This window comes from Mesocricetus auratus, unplaced genomic scaffold, assembly GCF_017639785.1.
Source record: "Mesocricetus auratus isolate SY011 unplaced genomic scaffold, BCM_Maur_2.0 Super-Scaffold_4256, whole genome shotgun sequence".
Lineage (NCBI taxonomy): Eukaryota > Metazoa > Chordata > Mammalia > Rodentia > Cricetidae > Mesocricetus > Mesocricetus auratus.
Genome location: NW_024429182.1, coordinates 88,230,201 through 88,246,051, shown reverse-complemented (window position 1 = coordinate 88,246,051; position 15,851 = coordinate 88,230,201). Strand labels below are relative to the sequence as shown.

At 43.7% G+C, this 15,851-nt stretch overlaps 1 protein-coding gene across 1 annotated transcript in view; it reads right to left on the bottom strand.

The window, feature by feature from the left end:
* The window catches only part of Irag1 (inositol 1,4,5-triphosphate receptor associated 1), a 104,703-nt gene that overhangs the window by 34,033 nt on the left and 54,819 nt on the right, over positions 1-15,851 (bottom strand). The window contains 3 exon segments of the mRNA XM_040756317.1: positions 153-183; positions 3,108-3,231; positions 13,788-13,866. Coding sequence (XP_040612251.1) covers positions 153-183; positions 3,108-3,231; positions 13,788-13,866 — 234 coding nt within the window.

Below are 15,851 nucleotides of genomic sequence, written 5' to 3'. Positions count from 1 at the left end.
AGTGGGCTGGGAACAAATATCCAGACTGTTCTGCAGTCACTTATTCTCACTCTTGTGTAAAATGGTTAGGGCCATGGGCTAGAGGAAGTAATGTTTGGATAGACCTCATCAGAGAGGATCACTGAATTCCACAAAACCCTTGAGTCACTTACCTCAACTTCCTTTTCAGTGAGTGGAGGGGCGCTGTGAAGAAGAAAATTGAACAAGTGAACTTTATCCAGCCTAGTAAATAAAGCAGAAGGTGACTTTGAATGACCAGCCTGCCATGCACTGCCAGAAAGGAAGAGGACGCAGAATCTTCTTTGTCCCCCCTTTCATCTGTGAGACCCTGAGCTTTACAGAGGTGGTGGGGAAAACATTAGATGTTGGGCCCAGCCCTCTGGGACAACCACTATGAACACTCTAAATTTCAGCTTGCTCATATGTAAAATTAGAGTAACAACATCTATCTTACATAAGCCTTATAAGGAATATACATACATGCATACAAACACACATACACACACACATATATATATGTTTGCACATACACACGTATATGCATGAATGTATATGTAGCATTGTGTAAATACAATGCAGTCTTTTACACACGCAAGTTCCATATTCCTGGAACCAACCAACTATATATTGAAAACAATTGTGTCTATACAGAATCTATTCAGACTTCTTTTGGTCATATTCTCTAAGCAACACAGAATAGGAGCTATTTACATAGAACTTCTACAATATTGGATATTCTAAATCATGTAGAGACTATTTAAAGTATGGGAGGGGTCTATAGACTATATGTGAGTGCTGTACCATTTTATACAAGGTCTTGAGCGTTTGGATTTTGGTATCTGTGCTGTGTGTATGTGTGTGTGCTGGAACCAATGCTCACTTTGAGTGTTGGCATCTTGGTTATTATCATTATTCACCCATAGGCTGTGAGGAATCAGAAAACACACGTGCATTTGTCACTTACTAACTACGCATTTGAGCTGAACTGTAGCTTTTAGGGGCTTCTAGCTCTGCAAAGACTGGTCCTTCCTTCCTAGACTCTGAGGGCTGTGGCAAACATCTATTAGGTCCACAAATTACAAGATAAGGTAGAGATCCTTGCAGCAATGAACCTCTGAAGTCAGGGTGACGGGTGAGTACCAGCTGAAATAGAGGTTCCTATGCAGTTTCTACAGCCTGGCCCAGTCAGCAGACTCCTTGTCTGCACGCCCACTCCATGTGGCTGCCAGTGCAGTGCTTAGTAACTAAAAGCTGGCCCCACTGGAAGCCCAAATAACGTAAATACCACACAGGCGCTTTCCTGTGCTGGGTGGGGAGGCCAGGAGGGGTCCAACTCGCGTCAGAGGACTTGGCGAGCAAGCAAGCCATCAATAAACTTCTCAGGAAACACAGTTTTCCTCCCTTGGATGGGTATGGAGGGACCCCGAGAGCAAAGGTAGGGGTCAGCCATCTCTGCAAAGGGCTGGTTCTCACCCTTGACAAGGGACATCGAGAGCCTTCCTGTCAGGATGACACAGCAAGGCCCTGTGACCATCAAGCTGTCAGAAAACAGAGCACGGGGACAAACAATGGCAAAGATGTTCGATGCTTTCAATGCTTGTCACAGCCACACCCCACAGGCTCTGTCCTCTGAGGGTCAACACACTCACTCCACTGTTGTGTAGACCAGTCATATACTGTCTGGGGGTTTATCAAAGTGCTCAGAGTGTGCTTCTGACAGCTGGGTTCATTTGGGTATTACATGAAATTTACATCTTCCCATAATTAATTCAGTGAGCTTTGTTCTTACTTTGGTGACATTCTGCCTTGGGCTACAGAACACATCAATATATATGGTAAGGAACAGGATGGAGTGATGCAGGCCAAGTAGTCACATGGCACAGCTGGTTCTTAAAGCAGAGCTCAAGACTTGCATAGGCAGCAAGGAGGTGAAATATGGGTCTCCAAGACAATGGAATAACGGAGTGTCTTCCCACGTAATCCTTGTGCTCTCTTTGATGAGTCTGTTTAAATCCTTTGCCAATTTTGAGAAACTCTTCATCTAAATATAATTGAATTACAGGAATTCTTTATAGACTGTAGAAATGTGTACCTTACCAAAGTGAATATTTTTTCCCATTCTCTGTGTTGCTCTTCACTTTCTAGACAGCATCGACAGCACAGGCTTTTTATTGGTATTATTAAGATGATGGCATACTTTTCACCTGCTCTCTTTAAATCTGCTTGTGATTTTCCTGTCCTAGCTAAAGCCACGAACTAGCCCAAGCTCATAGCTCATAGGATTGCCTCTTGTAGTTTTTTTCTATGCATTCTACAGTATTATCCCTTGCATTTAGGTTTGTGGTCCATTTTGAGCCGGGCATTTGAGTCTTATGGTAGCTTTACTCTTTCTGCCTGCGATCTGCCAGTTGTCTCACTGCCATTTCTTAGCCCATTCCTTTGTGTTGGGAAAGCTGCTCACCAATTCTTTGCAAGTGTGGCTTCTTCTTGTGTCCTGGACCTCACTAGCCTGTCATAAAGGTCTTTTTGGCTCTCCCAGTGCCTCACTCTTTCACCATTCTCTTACTGCCCTGTCTCATGGTCCTCCTAGCAACGTCATTATCTCAAATCCCTATGCATTATGCTCCAGTCCAGTTGTCAAGGATGTGTCCTGTGCTGATACCGTCCCAAGTCCCACCCCACAGATGGTCGCATTTAGTGTACCCTGCCAGTGGAAGAACACCTACTACTCTTGTAAGGGCAATGAAGCCAAGATTCAGAAAGTAGACGTCTGGGAGCCTTTCTGCCCAGTTCTTCACGTGATTTTGGATGTCCCACAGATAAATGGTTTATCTGGATTGAACCATGTGTCCTCTGGTCCAAAGCCCACCACTCTCACAGCTCTGGTGACCCTTATGTCCTCAAAGGTTCTTGCCTGTGAATCCTGTATACTCCAGAAGTTGGAAATGCCAACATGGCCATGCTTGCACTCTGTGTTTGGAGGCATCAGCTCTTCCTGGACCACTGGACTGGGATAAGAACCAAGACTGATACTCCTTTGTGTTCCACCCAGGCTCTAACATTGGTGGCCCCTGAAAGATTTTCAAAAGCTGATGTTCTGATTTTACCTTCCGGTGAGTGACTTGTGAACCCTCAGTTTGCGCAGCAGTAGGTCAGAAATGTTGGGCATCACATCCAGACCGCTCTTTGACTCTTCCTCCTCAGTTGCTGGGGCGAGTTCAGAAGAGACCCCTGGAAAATAGAAGTGCTTCCCTATAGGCATTGGCTTCAGGTCCCAGGAACCTTGTAAACATTTTGTTATATGCCAGAGTGCCAGAGACCTTATAATTGTCATCGATCTTACTTTATCCTCACAGTGACTAAAGAGCTGCTTCTCTGCCATGCCTTTTTACAGGTGGATAATATAAGGCTCGATACAGTTGGTAACTTGCTGGAGATTACAGGTATAATGAATGGCACAGTCTGACTGCAAACCAACATCTATCTTTCCCAGTTGTTTCTTCCCATAACTCTCCACTGTATCAAGTAGGATCGCATGTCAGTGTCTAGTTGTGTTGGTTTCTGGCAACTGGAAGCTGGTTGGTTCTTTGGTTATGGTGTTTGGGGAAAACCTGTCTATTTGGCAGACTCTTCAAGGGACCTCTTGACTGATAATTCTTCCACAAATAAATTCAAAAGCGTTATCTTCTAGCTCCTACCTAGAAATCAACATCTGGTTTGCCACTAGATAGTAACAGAAGTGGGTATTTTCCAGGATAAAACTAAGGTCATCAGCCCTGTCACAGATCTCAGAAATACGGATGCCTGCTAGTCAACAGAGCCAACAAACAGCCTTTACTGCCTCCTGAAATGATTCAGGATTGTATCCGGGAAGCAGAGAGAGCAAACCATAAATCTCTCTTCTGCTTGAACAGCTCTTGTACCTATGCAAACCAGACGTTTCCTGGATCTGTCCTTCATTTCCCAGTTGCCCTTTAGGGAATCCTATGGTTCATGGTCTCTAGACACCAACCCTTGTCTATATATAAGCTGATTTGTTGCTGTCTGAGAGACCCAGATGTACCCTAGCAACTTTAACAGGGGATATTGGCCAACCCTTGGCATTGACCTTCGAGTACATGCGGGATAGACTTGCTTTGACTTACTGTGTATTCACAGCACATTTAAAGCAAAGTAAAAGCCTCGGACTTCTTTCATTTGAGCCAGTTCAGGATCCATACTATAGAGCGAGTGTTCTGTATTTACATGTATTTTCTACTGACTCCTGGGGCCTTTGACCTAGCAGTGTTTCAAACTTGCTTGTCCATTTACCAGAATTGCAGGCCACGCTAGAGATCAGTACTGAAGGCAGAGTTGTAGTAATTATCTGAATGGAGTTAAGGCTGGGACTCCTATAACCAAGGGAGACAAAGCAGGGAGAGGAAGAGGAATACTTGGGTTCACAGTAAATAAATTTTAAACAGTTCAATCCTTTCCAATACCAGAATGGTATTATAGGTTCCCTGGTATTTCAGTTACTCAAATGAAGGCTAAAGGACCATCTGTCAGGGACAGAACAGTTAGAACTGCATTTTTGGGTATAACATTAGACTAGATGTTCCTGTAGCTACTTATCAACTCGTGCGTTTTCCACTGGCATTTATTGCTCCTGGACAGTTTCACGTGTCAAGTGGCAAAGCAGTGTCACAAGTGGTCTCATCCTATATTTATGCACCACACTTGGCAGAGGACAGGCACCCCCACCACACTTAGTTGAGAGCTAATAAGGCAGGGAGCTCCTGAAACTGGGTCTGTGTGACTGAAACATATCAAATCTAATGTCAAGTAAAGGACATCCCAGAGGCTTCCGTATAAAAAATTCCTCTAAGTTGAGAAAAATGAGGAGAAGGAAGAGGAATGAAGATAGCAAGGAGAAAAGGAACTAATCAGTGTTTCCAGCTCTTGTAAAATAGCAATCCCATAACTGGATATCAGAACCAAACACCATCTTCCTGGATGCAACCAAATTAACAACCAAAAAGAAAAAAATCTCTACATGCAACAACATTCAATATTGGAAAAGGCAATATTTTAAAAATGGCTAAAGACAGGATTTCCTAGAAATAAATGTGGTACCCCCCACCTTTGATGTCCATTCTTCACCCCTTAAAAAAGCGGGGATTTTGTTGAGTTTGTTTGTTTTGAGATAAGAGTGTCACTGTATAGTCCCAGCTAGCCTTGAACTTACAGTGATCCTCTTACTTCCTGTTCCTGATTGCTGGTATTACAAGCATGCATCTCAACAGCTGACTCAAGAGTAAGTTCTGGATAAGAGGAAAATGTCCAAGAGTGCAAGAGCATAGAACAAGAAAGGAAGTGGACAGAGTGAGTAGGCAGCCTGTGGAGGGGAGTCAGAAACAAAGTTTCTCTAGAAGGTTCTACACTCTACCATACCATCACTGTGCCTGTCTTGGCATGTAGCTTTTCTTGCCAAGAAGGAGGGGAGAGGAAAGGAGGAATGGGTGTCTGATATTGTATTAGAATTTTTTATCTTGAATAATATGTTGGGGATTACTAGAAGGGAAGATTAAAAATAAACAAATAAAACAAGCCCTTCCAATGGAGTGAGTGGCAGGAGACATATGGAAATCTCCAACTGACGCTACCTCATGCCTACATGCCTTCTGAAAAACAGCACAGTGACCAAAGTCCTGGAATTTTGTCTATCTTTTCCTCCCTTTGCCTGGCAGAAGAGTGAATGGTTCTTGGGAAGGGTTGGGTCAAGTCTGAGCAATAAACATCTGTGCAGACTCTTGCTATAAGTCTACCCTAAACTGTGTTCCAAACCCCACTAATCCCCAGCTGCAGGAACAGAAATATCCCAATTTGGCACAATTCACTCAAGTTTTAGACTCTGAACAAAGTTATAGAAAAGAAGCAGAAAGCTGATTCTACAAAAGCTGCTGCTCGCAGCTTTGTCTGAACTTCCTCTTTCTTCCCACCCAGGCAGCAAAGAAGCTCACATGAGCACCCAGTCTGCAACTAAACTACCAAGGAGGAGGACAGAGAGAGCTCAGTGGAGGCAGGAGGGAGTGAACGAAAATTAACCTTCCCCACATATAAAGAGAAGAGGGGAAACCCAGGTAGCAATGGCCAGATCAGAAAGAATTGAAATGAAAATGAATGACATGGCAAATAGACAAAAATACTGGAGTTAAAAGAGGAAGGAAAGACAGAAGGTAGAAGGGAAGGAAGAATGGAAACACACAGGAGGCAGATGTCAGCATGGCCATAGAGATGCAAGGAACACAGAAAAAAGCAAAACTGCATTTCTGTGCAAAATATATACTGTAAATGCTTAACTCTAGGGGACATTAGAATCTGAAAAACTCCAAAATGCGAAACCAGAACAAGATAAGAAGATCAAACATAGATGGACAGGGATTTCTATTTAAGGAAACAAATTAAAGAACAAGAGAAAAATGAATAAGGAATTGAAAACAGAACTAGTCGGTATATTGGAAAATGAGGATATATATATATATATATATATAGTTTTACTTGAATTAGTAAGGTGGTTAGGACAGGTTATGATCATAATGAATGTAAAGAGAAAAAGAAGGATGGAAGAAGGTGAGTCCTAAGTTGAGCCCTATTGACCATTTCGTCATGTAAATAAGATATTAAAAAACAAAATAGGAAAAAATTGTCCTCAGTGGAGGGGAGAGATGAACTTGGAGGTTGACTGTACATAGGATGTTCTTGTCTTTAAGGCATGTCTGCAAAGAAATGCAACTGCTGTTGTTTGTAACAGAAAAATATAGAGACACATCACTGTGAATGTCACTGGACACTGGAAATCAGCTGGCCTTGGGCTCTTATACCACACTGAACACAGTGGGATGACAGCATTGCATACGAAGGAGTTAGCCAAGAATTTTATAACTATGCAGGCTATTTCTAAATAAGACAACGTTGTCAAATATGCTACAACTCGGGACACAGAATACCTCTGGTACTTCTCAGGGAAACCACTAAATAATGAAGGACAGCTAAACAAGACATAAATCAAAATAAAATGCTTAGGAATGGTCAGCCACAGGAAGGAACTAGTGGTAAATGTGAAACCTCCTATTCCAGTCCAGCTAGACAACTGTAAAAACTGGTTGCAGAGTGGAATACAAATGTTATAACCTGGACAACATTGGAAGAAGAATTCAGCATTTAGACAGGCAGAGACAAGAAAGCAGGAAGACATCGCAGGCGAAGAAAATGCTTAAGGAGATGTTCTGCTCTTTTTGTTTTCTCAGTGCTCCAGCTTTAGAGCCTTTTTAATCTGGGCAAGACTGCCTCTCCTAGACTGGTTAATTACAGAAGGGGGGGAGAGCTCTCCTTTGAGTGTAATTTTGACATCTAAACCAGCCCAACCAATCTAGAACCTATATAGCCAACCACCTTCTTTATCCTCCATCTCTCATACACCAAGTCAATATTCATCCTTGCCCTACCTCATCAGGTAGCCAACACTCAGACACCTCTCTCCCTTCCAGAGCCTGCTAAAATTACTCAGACCATCTCATCCTAAGCTTACTCGGGGTACCATGAAAACCCCAGGAAAGGGACTGAGACCACCTCCCATCCACCTTCTACCTCCTGCCTGACCCTGGTCTTTTCCCAGTTGGCTCAGGTGGTACTGTGTCTCTTATGTTAGGGAATCTATGAGTATAAACTTCTCTCATGAAAATTATTCCTGGATCTTCGTGTCTTGCCATACATGACCCAAACTTTGCTCGTTAAAGAATTTACAACAATTACCTGAAACCAAAGCATTAATGCCAGAAAAATCTACCACAACTCTAAACCCTTAATGTATTTCCTAAAACATTGTCAGAACTAATTTCTCCTCTTTGAAGGAAGTAATTACAGAGATTCAGCAAGTTGTACAGTTTCACTTCACTTCAACACAAACTCAATTGAATTGTAATCTTTTTTATCTTGAAAGGTACATCTAGTATACTCCCCTTCCTGCCTCTCCTCTTCTGTATTTGCGGGAAAGGGACATTCTGATGCAAGAAGGTAGTTTTTCCTCTCTTCTATCTTCCAAGGTTAAAGCCACAGGTTAAAATAAATTTCTTTGCATCTGTTTTCTCAGAAAGGCATCTTTCCTGAGTGAAACTTGTGATTGTGGCCCAGCCTTAAGGTAGGTAGAAGAGCCATCTACCTACATTAGGATCCTGCTCCAGATATCCAACCACCCCTTAAATAGCACCAACTGTTGAAGTTGTGTTATGGTGTATTATAATGACTCTGTCGATCCTTGAGTTTCCTGTCACAGATAGTGAAGGTGAGTCCATTCATTCATGAATTATTTCCCTATTGAGCAATTACTTTGTCCCAGGCAAGGGGAAGGGGTGGAGCTAAAGATAGATTCCCTGCTGAGCAAAGCAGTCAACAGATGTCCCTCTCAGAGTTACTATTTAAGAGGATGGAGATTAATCAAAGGAGAATCCAAAATTGGAGCCCACTGGGCAAAGGAGAAGAAAAACTTCCATAAAGAGAGGAAAGAGTGTGCCCATCTGAGAGATGGAGGACAAAGGAGCTGCAGAAGGAAAGCCCAATGTTAACAATTCAGGAGAGAGCGGGTCTAGACGATGCTTGGGAAGTGAGTGGAGCTAACCACAGAGACTTGCAGGGCCCTCAAAGGTTCATTGCTCATCCTGAAAGCAGAGTGAGGCCTCTGAAACTAAAGTGCACTGCTGAGTCTCTGGATACTGTTTGGTTATCAAGGAGTCGAGAATGTGGACTAAAGGTCCCATTAGGAGACAGCTGAAACAGTAATGGATGTTGGAACAAGGCCATCTCCTTGATGGTATGGTCTGAGCCCCCATGCCCTTTTTGTATCACACTCCCAGATAACAACCCAAGGAGTGGCCCATATCCGCCTCATGTGTTTACCTTGAAATAATGACCAGAGAGTAACACATTGTACAAAACACTCCCTGAGAAGGAAACAGGTTGAATTGCCGGGGAAGTCAGACTGATCAGGGAAAAGAGTCCTCAGACAATGAAAGAGCTGAGCTTCTGAAGACTCCAGAATGCTAAGATGAGGCTTTCCCATGAATGGCCAAAAAGTTTCAGTGTGAGGATTGCTAGTTCTGGGTCAGTTCAGGCTGCAGAATGAGACTTTGTCTTAAAAAGCAAAAAAGGAAGGAAAGAAGGAAGGAAGGAAGGAAGGAAGGAAGGAAAGAAGGAAGGAAGGGATGAAGGAAGGAAGGAAAAAGACAAAAAACCCACTAAAACAACATAAAACAAAAGAAAATAAACATAATCAACAATAAACAGGACCCCTGCTCCCCCATAAATATGCCATGAATGTAACATATGACTGATTAAGTCACAAAGAAATAGAAACACTACTAAAATGTTATTGTAGTTATGAGCTCTTAAGTCTTAAAATATTTCTTAAAATGAAGTTCAGAGGGCATTCAAGACCATCGGTCTAATAATATTGATCTAAAAAAAATGAGTTCCAGGCTACATAGTCAAAAATCATAATACAGTGCAGCTTTTAACTATGTGAAGCATGGCATGTGCATTCACCCAAACATCATGTGGGGGCATGCCCTGAATGCCCATGCATCATGCTCTCTCTCTCTCTCTCTCTCTCTCTCTCTCTCTCTCTCTCTCTCTCTCTCTCTCTCTCTCTCTCTCTCTCTCTCTCTCTCTCTCTCTCTCTCTCTCTCTCTCTCTCTCTCTCACACACACACACACACACATACACACACAAATAACAAACTAAAAAGGTTTTAAATATTGGAGGTTGGAAAGATGGCTCAGCAGTTAAGAGAACTGGCTGTTCTTGCAGAAGATCTGAGTTCAATTCCCAGTATCCACATGCTGCCTCTAACTGAATGTTACTCCAGTTCCAGGAGATCCTATGCCTTCTGGTTTCTGTGGGCCATGCACAAACATGATGCATAGATATACATGCAGGCAAAACTCCCATGTACATAAAACAATTTTAAACACTGAGAGAAAACATTCAGACAAAGCATTTATATCTGTTATGCACAGACATCACATATATTATTAACAGACAAAAAAACTAATCTGGGTCCCAAATGGGTAAATATAAACCAAAAAGTTAGTACCAAAAAGAAAAATTTAACTTTAAGCGTGCTAGAAAATCAACTGAAATAAAAACAAAAGTGTCATCTTACAGCACTAATAATAGCACATTATAACTGTCATCTTTTTTGTTTGCTTGTTTTGAAATATAGGGTCACTATGTAGACTATGTAGCCTGGGCTGGCCTCAACTTGGGGTCCTCCTGCCTCAGCCTCCTGCTTGCTAGGATTACAGGCATGCTCTACTTTGCTTCTCTGTTGCTGTGATGAAACACTGACCAAAAGCCATATGAGGGAGGAAAGGGTTTATTTGGCTTAGGTTATAGTCCATCATCATCGAGGGAAGCCAGAGCAAGAGGCTCAAGGCAGGAAGCTAGTTCCTGGAGGTAGGAACTAGGGCAGAGCCGTGGAGGAACACTGTTTACTGGCTTCCATTTTAGTTGATTCCAGTCAAGTTGACAATAAAGCTCAGCCACCATCTCTGGTTATGATGTCATGATTATTGATCACCTGTTTCCTATTCTACTATATTCTGGCCAGAAGTAGCAAGTCAAAGCAAAATTCAGAATTTGTCATGCTTAGAAGAAAAACATACACAAATGTTTGGAGCATTTGATAAGAGACAAGTATTTCTACATGCTGAACCGGAGACTCTCAAGTCTGAGAATTTATCCCAAGGGAATTCCTTAAAAGAAAGAAGAAATAAAACAAAAAGAAACAACCACACAAGCACAAAGACAAACTGTTTATAACAGATAGAGAACTATAAACGTCTGAAATATTTACAATAGAGATGGTCACACAGAAGGAATACATCTAATTAGTTATGATAACTTCAGCGGAATATATATATATATGTATATAAAATCAAACAACAGGAAAAATTGTAAAAACTGGAAAGAATAGAAATGTGATGGGGCTCCGTATAAAAACTGTTTTAAAAATTTCTTTATTTTATGTGTATGAGTGGTTTGCATGCATATGTACTATATAGATGCTTAGTGTTGGAGGAGGCTAGAAGAGGGTATTGGCTCCCTGGAACTAGAGTTATAGACAGTTATGAGCTGTCCTGTGGGTACTGGTGAGCAAACCTATGTCCTAGGCAAGATCAGCAAGTACTCCTAATTGCTGGGCCATCTCTCCAACCTCATGTATAGAAAATAGTGAAGAGGAACACATTTAGAAGAAGACCTCTAATATGGTTAATGTTTTTGTGTATGTGTATTTATGTGTGTATGTGAGAGAGAGATATTTATACCTGCGTGTGTGTAGAGAGGGCAGAGGAAGATGCTGGGTGCTCTTGCTCTGTCATTCTTTGCCTTACACCTTGAGCTTTCTGTAGGTAAGCTGACAGCCAGCAGACCACATCAGTCCTCCTGATTCCATCCCTCACAGCTCTGGTGTTACAGACTTGCATTGTGGCCACAACCAGCTTTTTATGTGGGTGCTGAGGACCCAAACTCAGATCCTCATGCTTATAAAGTAAGAATTCCTACCCCTGAGCTATCTCCCTAGCTCCAAGATGGTTTGTTTGTTTGATTGTTTTGGCTTTTTAAGGCTGGATCTCAATACATAGCCTGGAACTCATTCAGTAGACCAGGCTGACCTTGAACTCACAGAGATCCTCCTGCCTCTGCCTCCAAAGTGCTGGGACTAAAGTATTTGCCACCACACCTGCCTCAAGATGGTTAATTTAAAAAAATAATTCAGTCCTTTAAACATGTTTTCCTGGAGATTTTACATCTGGGAGCCTTGGTAATGCTGAGTGGGTATTAGTCATTATATTTCAGCCCAGAAATTTTCACTCCCCAGTGATACCCAGAATTTTATGTGATGGTTTATGACTCACACCATCCATGGGCAGCCTGAGGGGGAGTGTGCCTTTCCAAAAGTGTTCTCTGAAGCCTGGGACCCACTAGTGCCTACAGGAGAAAGGTAGAAGTTTCCAGAAAGTGGTCTTGCAGTCACTGTCCTGCTCCCCGTAAGCTGGCTTCATCTCGATTAGCTTATCTAAAATAAAATGAACCTAAAACATATTTTAGAACAGCTCCTGGGATGGCAAAACCATGTGAAGTCAGTAACTCTTTGGGCCTCAGTTTCCCTAACAGTAAGACGAAAGCAAAAATCCCTGCCTCTTAGTTTCCTGGGAGAAGATTAAATCTGAGTCCCAACTGACTTAGAGTCTGCAATACCCTAGAGAGAATTTACTGGGATGACATTAAAATATTAGGGTGGAATCTTGTAGGGCTTCGTTTATGTGAGGGAACTGGGGAAGGCAAGGGGCTGGGGGAGGGGCAGGCATGAGCAGCTGGTGTCATTGGGTGTGGAGCTGCAGCTGGGGAAGACGGAAAGGTTCTGTTGCTGGACAGTGATGACGGCTGCACAACATACCATGGCAGGACTTAAAGCCACCAAACCACATGCCGGAAATGATTAATACCATGTATATGTTATACATAACATTGTATACATCACCACTTAACAAATCAGTAGATACCAACAAAAGAAAAAAAAGGTGTGGGCATAAATACAAAACGAGCGAGGAAAGGGGTTTTAGAGCAGGTAGACTTACCATTGCTTTACCCGCAGGTACAATGGTTCAGAGGGGAGGGGAGGCGGCAACAGAGCATATACAAAGCATAGAGGCAAGGTGCTGAGTGTCCATGGGGTACAGGCCTGGGGAAGGGGGAAGGACAGAGAGCCCGCCTGGAAGCGTCCCTCTGAACACATTCATTCTCTGACCACCGTGGCGCACTCTGGCTATAGGTTGCTTTTATGTGTCTATCTCAGAGGCTCCTATGTGAACTCTTTCACAACCTCATCCATTCGTTCATTCATAAATACTTACTCAGGGCCCATTAGTGCCAGGCACCACTGTAAGCATGTAGTCTACAATATGTGCACAGACACACGTGTACACATAGATGAACCACCCCCCCCAGACAGATACTGGCTCTTGGGGCCGCCAGAGATCTTGACATGTACCAAGTGTTGTTCTAGCTACACTGTAAATACATTTTAATTCATGTACTCTTCTTGATAATCTTTAAGGCAACCATGACAGCCCTGTGCTATAAGGTGGGGCTGCAGATCGGGTTCTGTGAGGCCAGGCAGCTTGTTCAGTCAGTAGCAGAGCTAGGATAAACAGTTGTGCTTCTCACTGGAGCATCAGTGAACTCAGGAAGAACAGACTAAGACAGGAACAGGGAGGGTCCAGCCTCTTGATTTATTTTCAGAGAAGTATGGTAGAGCGTTTGTGGGGGTGGTGGAGAGCGAAGCCTTGGAGGAAGGGATGTGCAGTCACCCAGGAGGGCAGGGCTGGGTTGTGGACTTTGTGGTGGCAGCAGATTAGAAAGAGAGAGCTCTGGTGTCTTGAAAAGAGGAACCAATCTGTTTGGGTGGCTTCCTGGGTGTGAGGGAAAAGGCAATGTCAAAAGTTCAGGCCTGGGGCACTTTCCAGACCCACTGTCACTAACAGGGCTGGGGATGAGGGTGACAGGAAGGAGACGGACTTGGGCATGCTGTGCCTCAGTGGGCTACTCAGTTGGCTTCCATCACTCATGCCCAAATACTGATGAGAAATCTAGTGTTCACACGTAGAACACCCTTGACTTAGTAGGCTAACTAGTCCGGGGGGCGCACGAGGACAAGCAGGAGGGCAAGCCGGCCCCAGTAACCTACCTTTGTCCTGCTCTGCAGCTTCACTCAGTTCGGGAAGCTTGAACCCCACCAGGTTCTGGTTTCTCATCATGATGTGTTCCTTGGCGAGAAGAGGAAGAGACACAGTTCAGACAACGACAACAGACTAGATTCTTCTCTTTGCTCCCTAGTGGCTCTGTTACCACTCAGCCTTAGATGGGTTTCTAAAGACTGGCCAGAGTGAGTGAATTGCCATGACAAGGTGTGGTGAGGCCAGAGGGGCACAAGGTCCTCTCCAAGCCCATAAAAGGACCTGAAATTCCACCATTTGTGCCACGCTCACTGTGTGAAGAACTACCTCCGACATGACTTGCTTGTTGAAGACGTTGTGGGCCTCAGGGGAAATGAACTGCCTAGTCTGACTGTGAGGAAAGTGTGTAGGACTTAGGACTTTGGGGACAGTAATGTCCTAGATACCCATGCAGCTGCTTTGGGGAGCAATTCTTGAAGTACTCATAGCTTCCTGCCTGCTCTTCTGTGTAAGTGTGACACTCCTTCCTCAGTGACCTTTATGGCCTGAGAGTCCCTGCCTAGGGAACTGAGCAGACACAGCTAGGTTGAGGGTGTTGGACCCAGTAGGCCACCCTTTCTCCAAGTCAATTCCTGTCAGACTAGAGCCCTCTAGTGGGATGCCTGCTTTCTCTCCTGGTCCCTGGTGCTGTCCAAGGGTTTTCATCCTCTCTGGTGACAGAAGTCACTTGAGTGACTGGCCAACAGAGAGTACTCAGGATCCAAACAGAACCCAGATATACTCAACAAGCCAGAGGTCCAGAGCCTCTCAGCTGTCAGCACACTAGACAGGGTACAGAGTGTGTGCTCAGTTGTCAGACGCTGGTGGCATGAACTTCCGTGCTCTCTGCAACCTCCTTTGCTGAGTGAGAGTGACCGGAAGAGGTGTGGGGAGTTCTGAGGGAATGGCTTACTCTCCCAGCATTTGAAGTCCATGAAGGTGATTCCCCAGATAACTGTCCCTTCATTTTCCCTTGCCTTCACAGATACAGGATGTGACTCACTGTGGGTAGCTCTGCCTGGCCTCGTTCTAAGCTACCAGGTACCCTGGGATCCAAATTGGAGGCTGGGGATTCTATGTGAATTGTTCATCTTCCTAAGCCTCTACTCCAAAACATCATAGAAGATTATGATTTTCTATCTGTCTGTCTGTCCATTTATCTACCATCTATATCTATCTCTGACTGGCTTCAAAGTCACTATGTAACTGAACGTGACATTGAATTTCTGATCCTCCTGTCTCCGCCTCTTGGGCAATAGGATTACAGGCCTGAGCTACTACCACACATGGTTTTATGTGATTCTGAGAAGCCAAGGTTTTGTACACACTGGTGTGCATGCATTCTACCAACTGAACCACTTCGTTAGTCTGTAGACACTCTCTGAACAGCACAGTGGCCTGTCAGGATGTGTTCTTGCTAGCATAGATATTCTCATTTGAGCTGGAGCACAATCAACCCTCACTTCCTCCCTCACCCTCACTCACTCAGGAGAAGAACCAGAATCTCCTTGACTGGGATTGACATTGGCCTTCTGAGAGAGAAGGGACTGGATCATGACTTTTTTTTTAATCCAGTTAACCCCTCCCTTTTACAATCTGGCCTCCTCTTCCTCCTCAGCAGTTACTCATTGTATAGCAGGGCAGCCCCTTGACTGACCACTGTTCCTAGTTTGATGACCAATGGAAGTTATGGACACTGGGTGAAATTCACCATGGAGGAGTAGCTCCTAACCCTAACCCTAATCCTAATCCTAACCCTAACTGTAACTCTAACTTTGTCATAGTGGTTCTTGGGTCTAAAAACCTTGGTTAATAGGTACCAGGAAGGCAGGCTGAATGCCATTACAAAAGAAAAACCCTCTTATCCTGGTCTTGCCCAATTCTAAGCATGACAAGATACTCCATCAAAGGCTCTTGTCACCATGTCTAGCTAGGAGAAGAAGACAGTGCAGGATAAGAAGTCCATATGACCAACTTCCTCTGAAGTGTGACCACTATGTGTAGGTGGACTTCTGTCTATTAACAGAGCAGAAGGC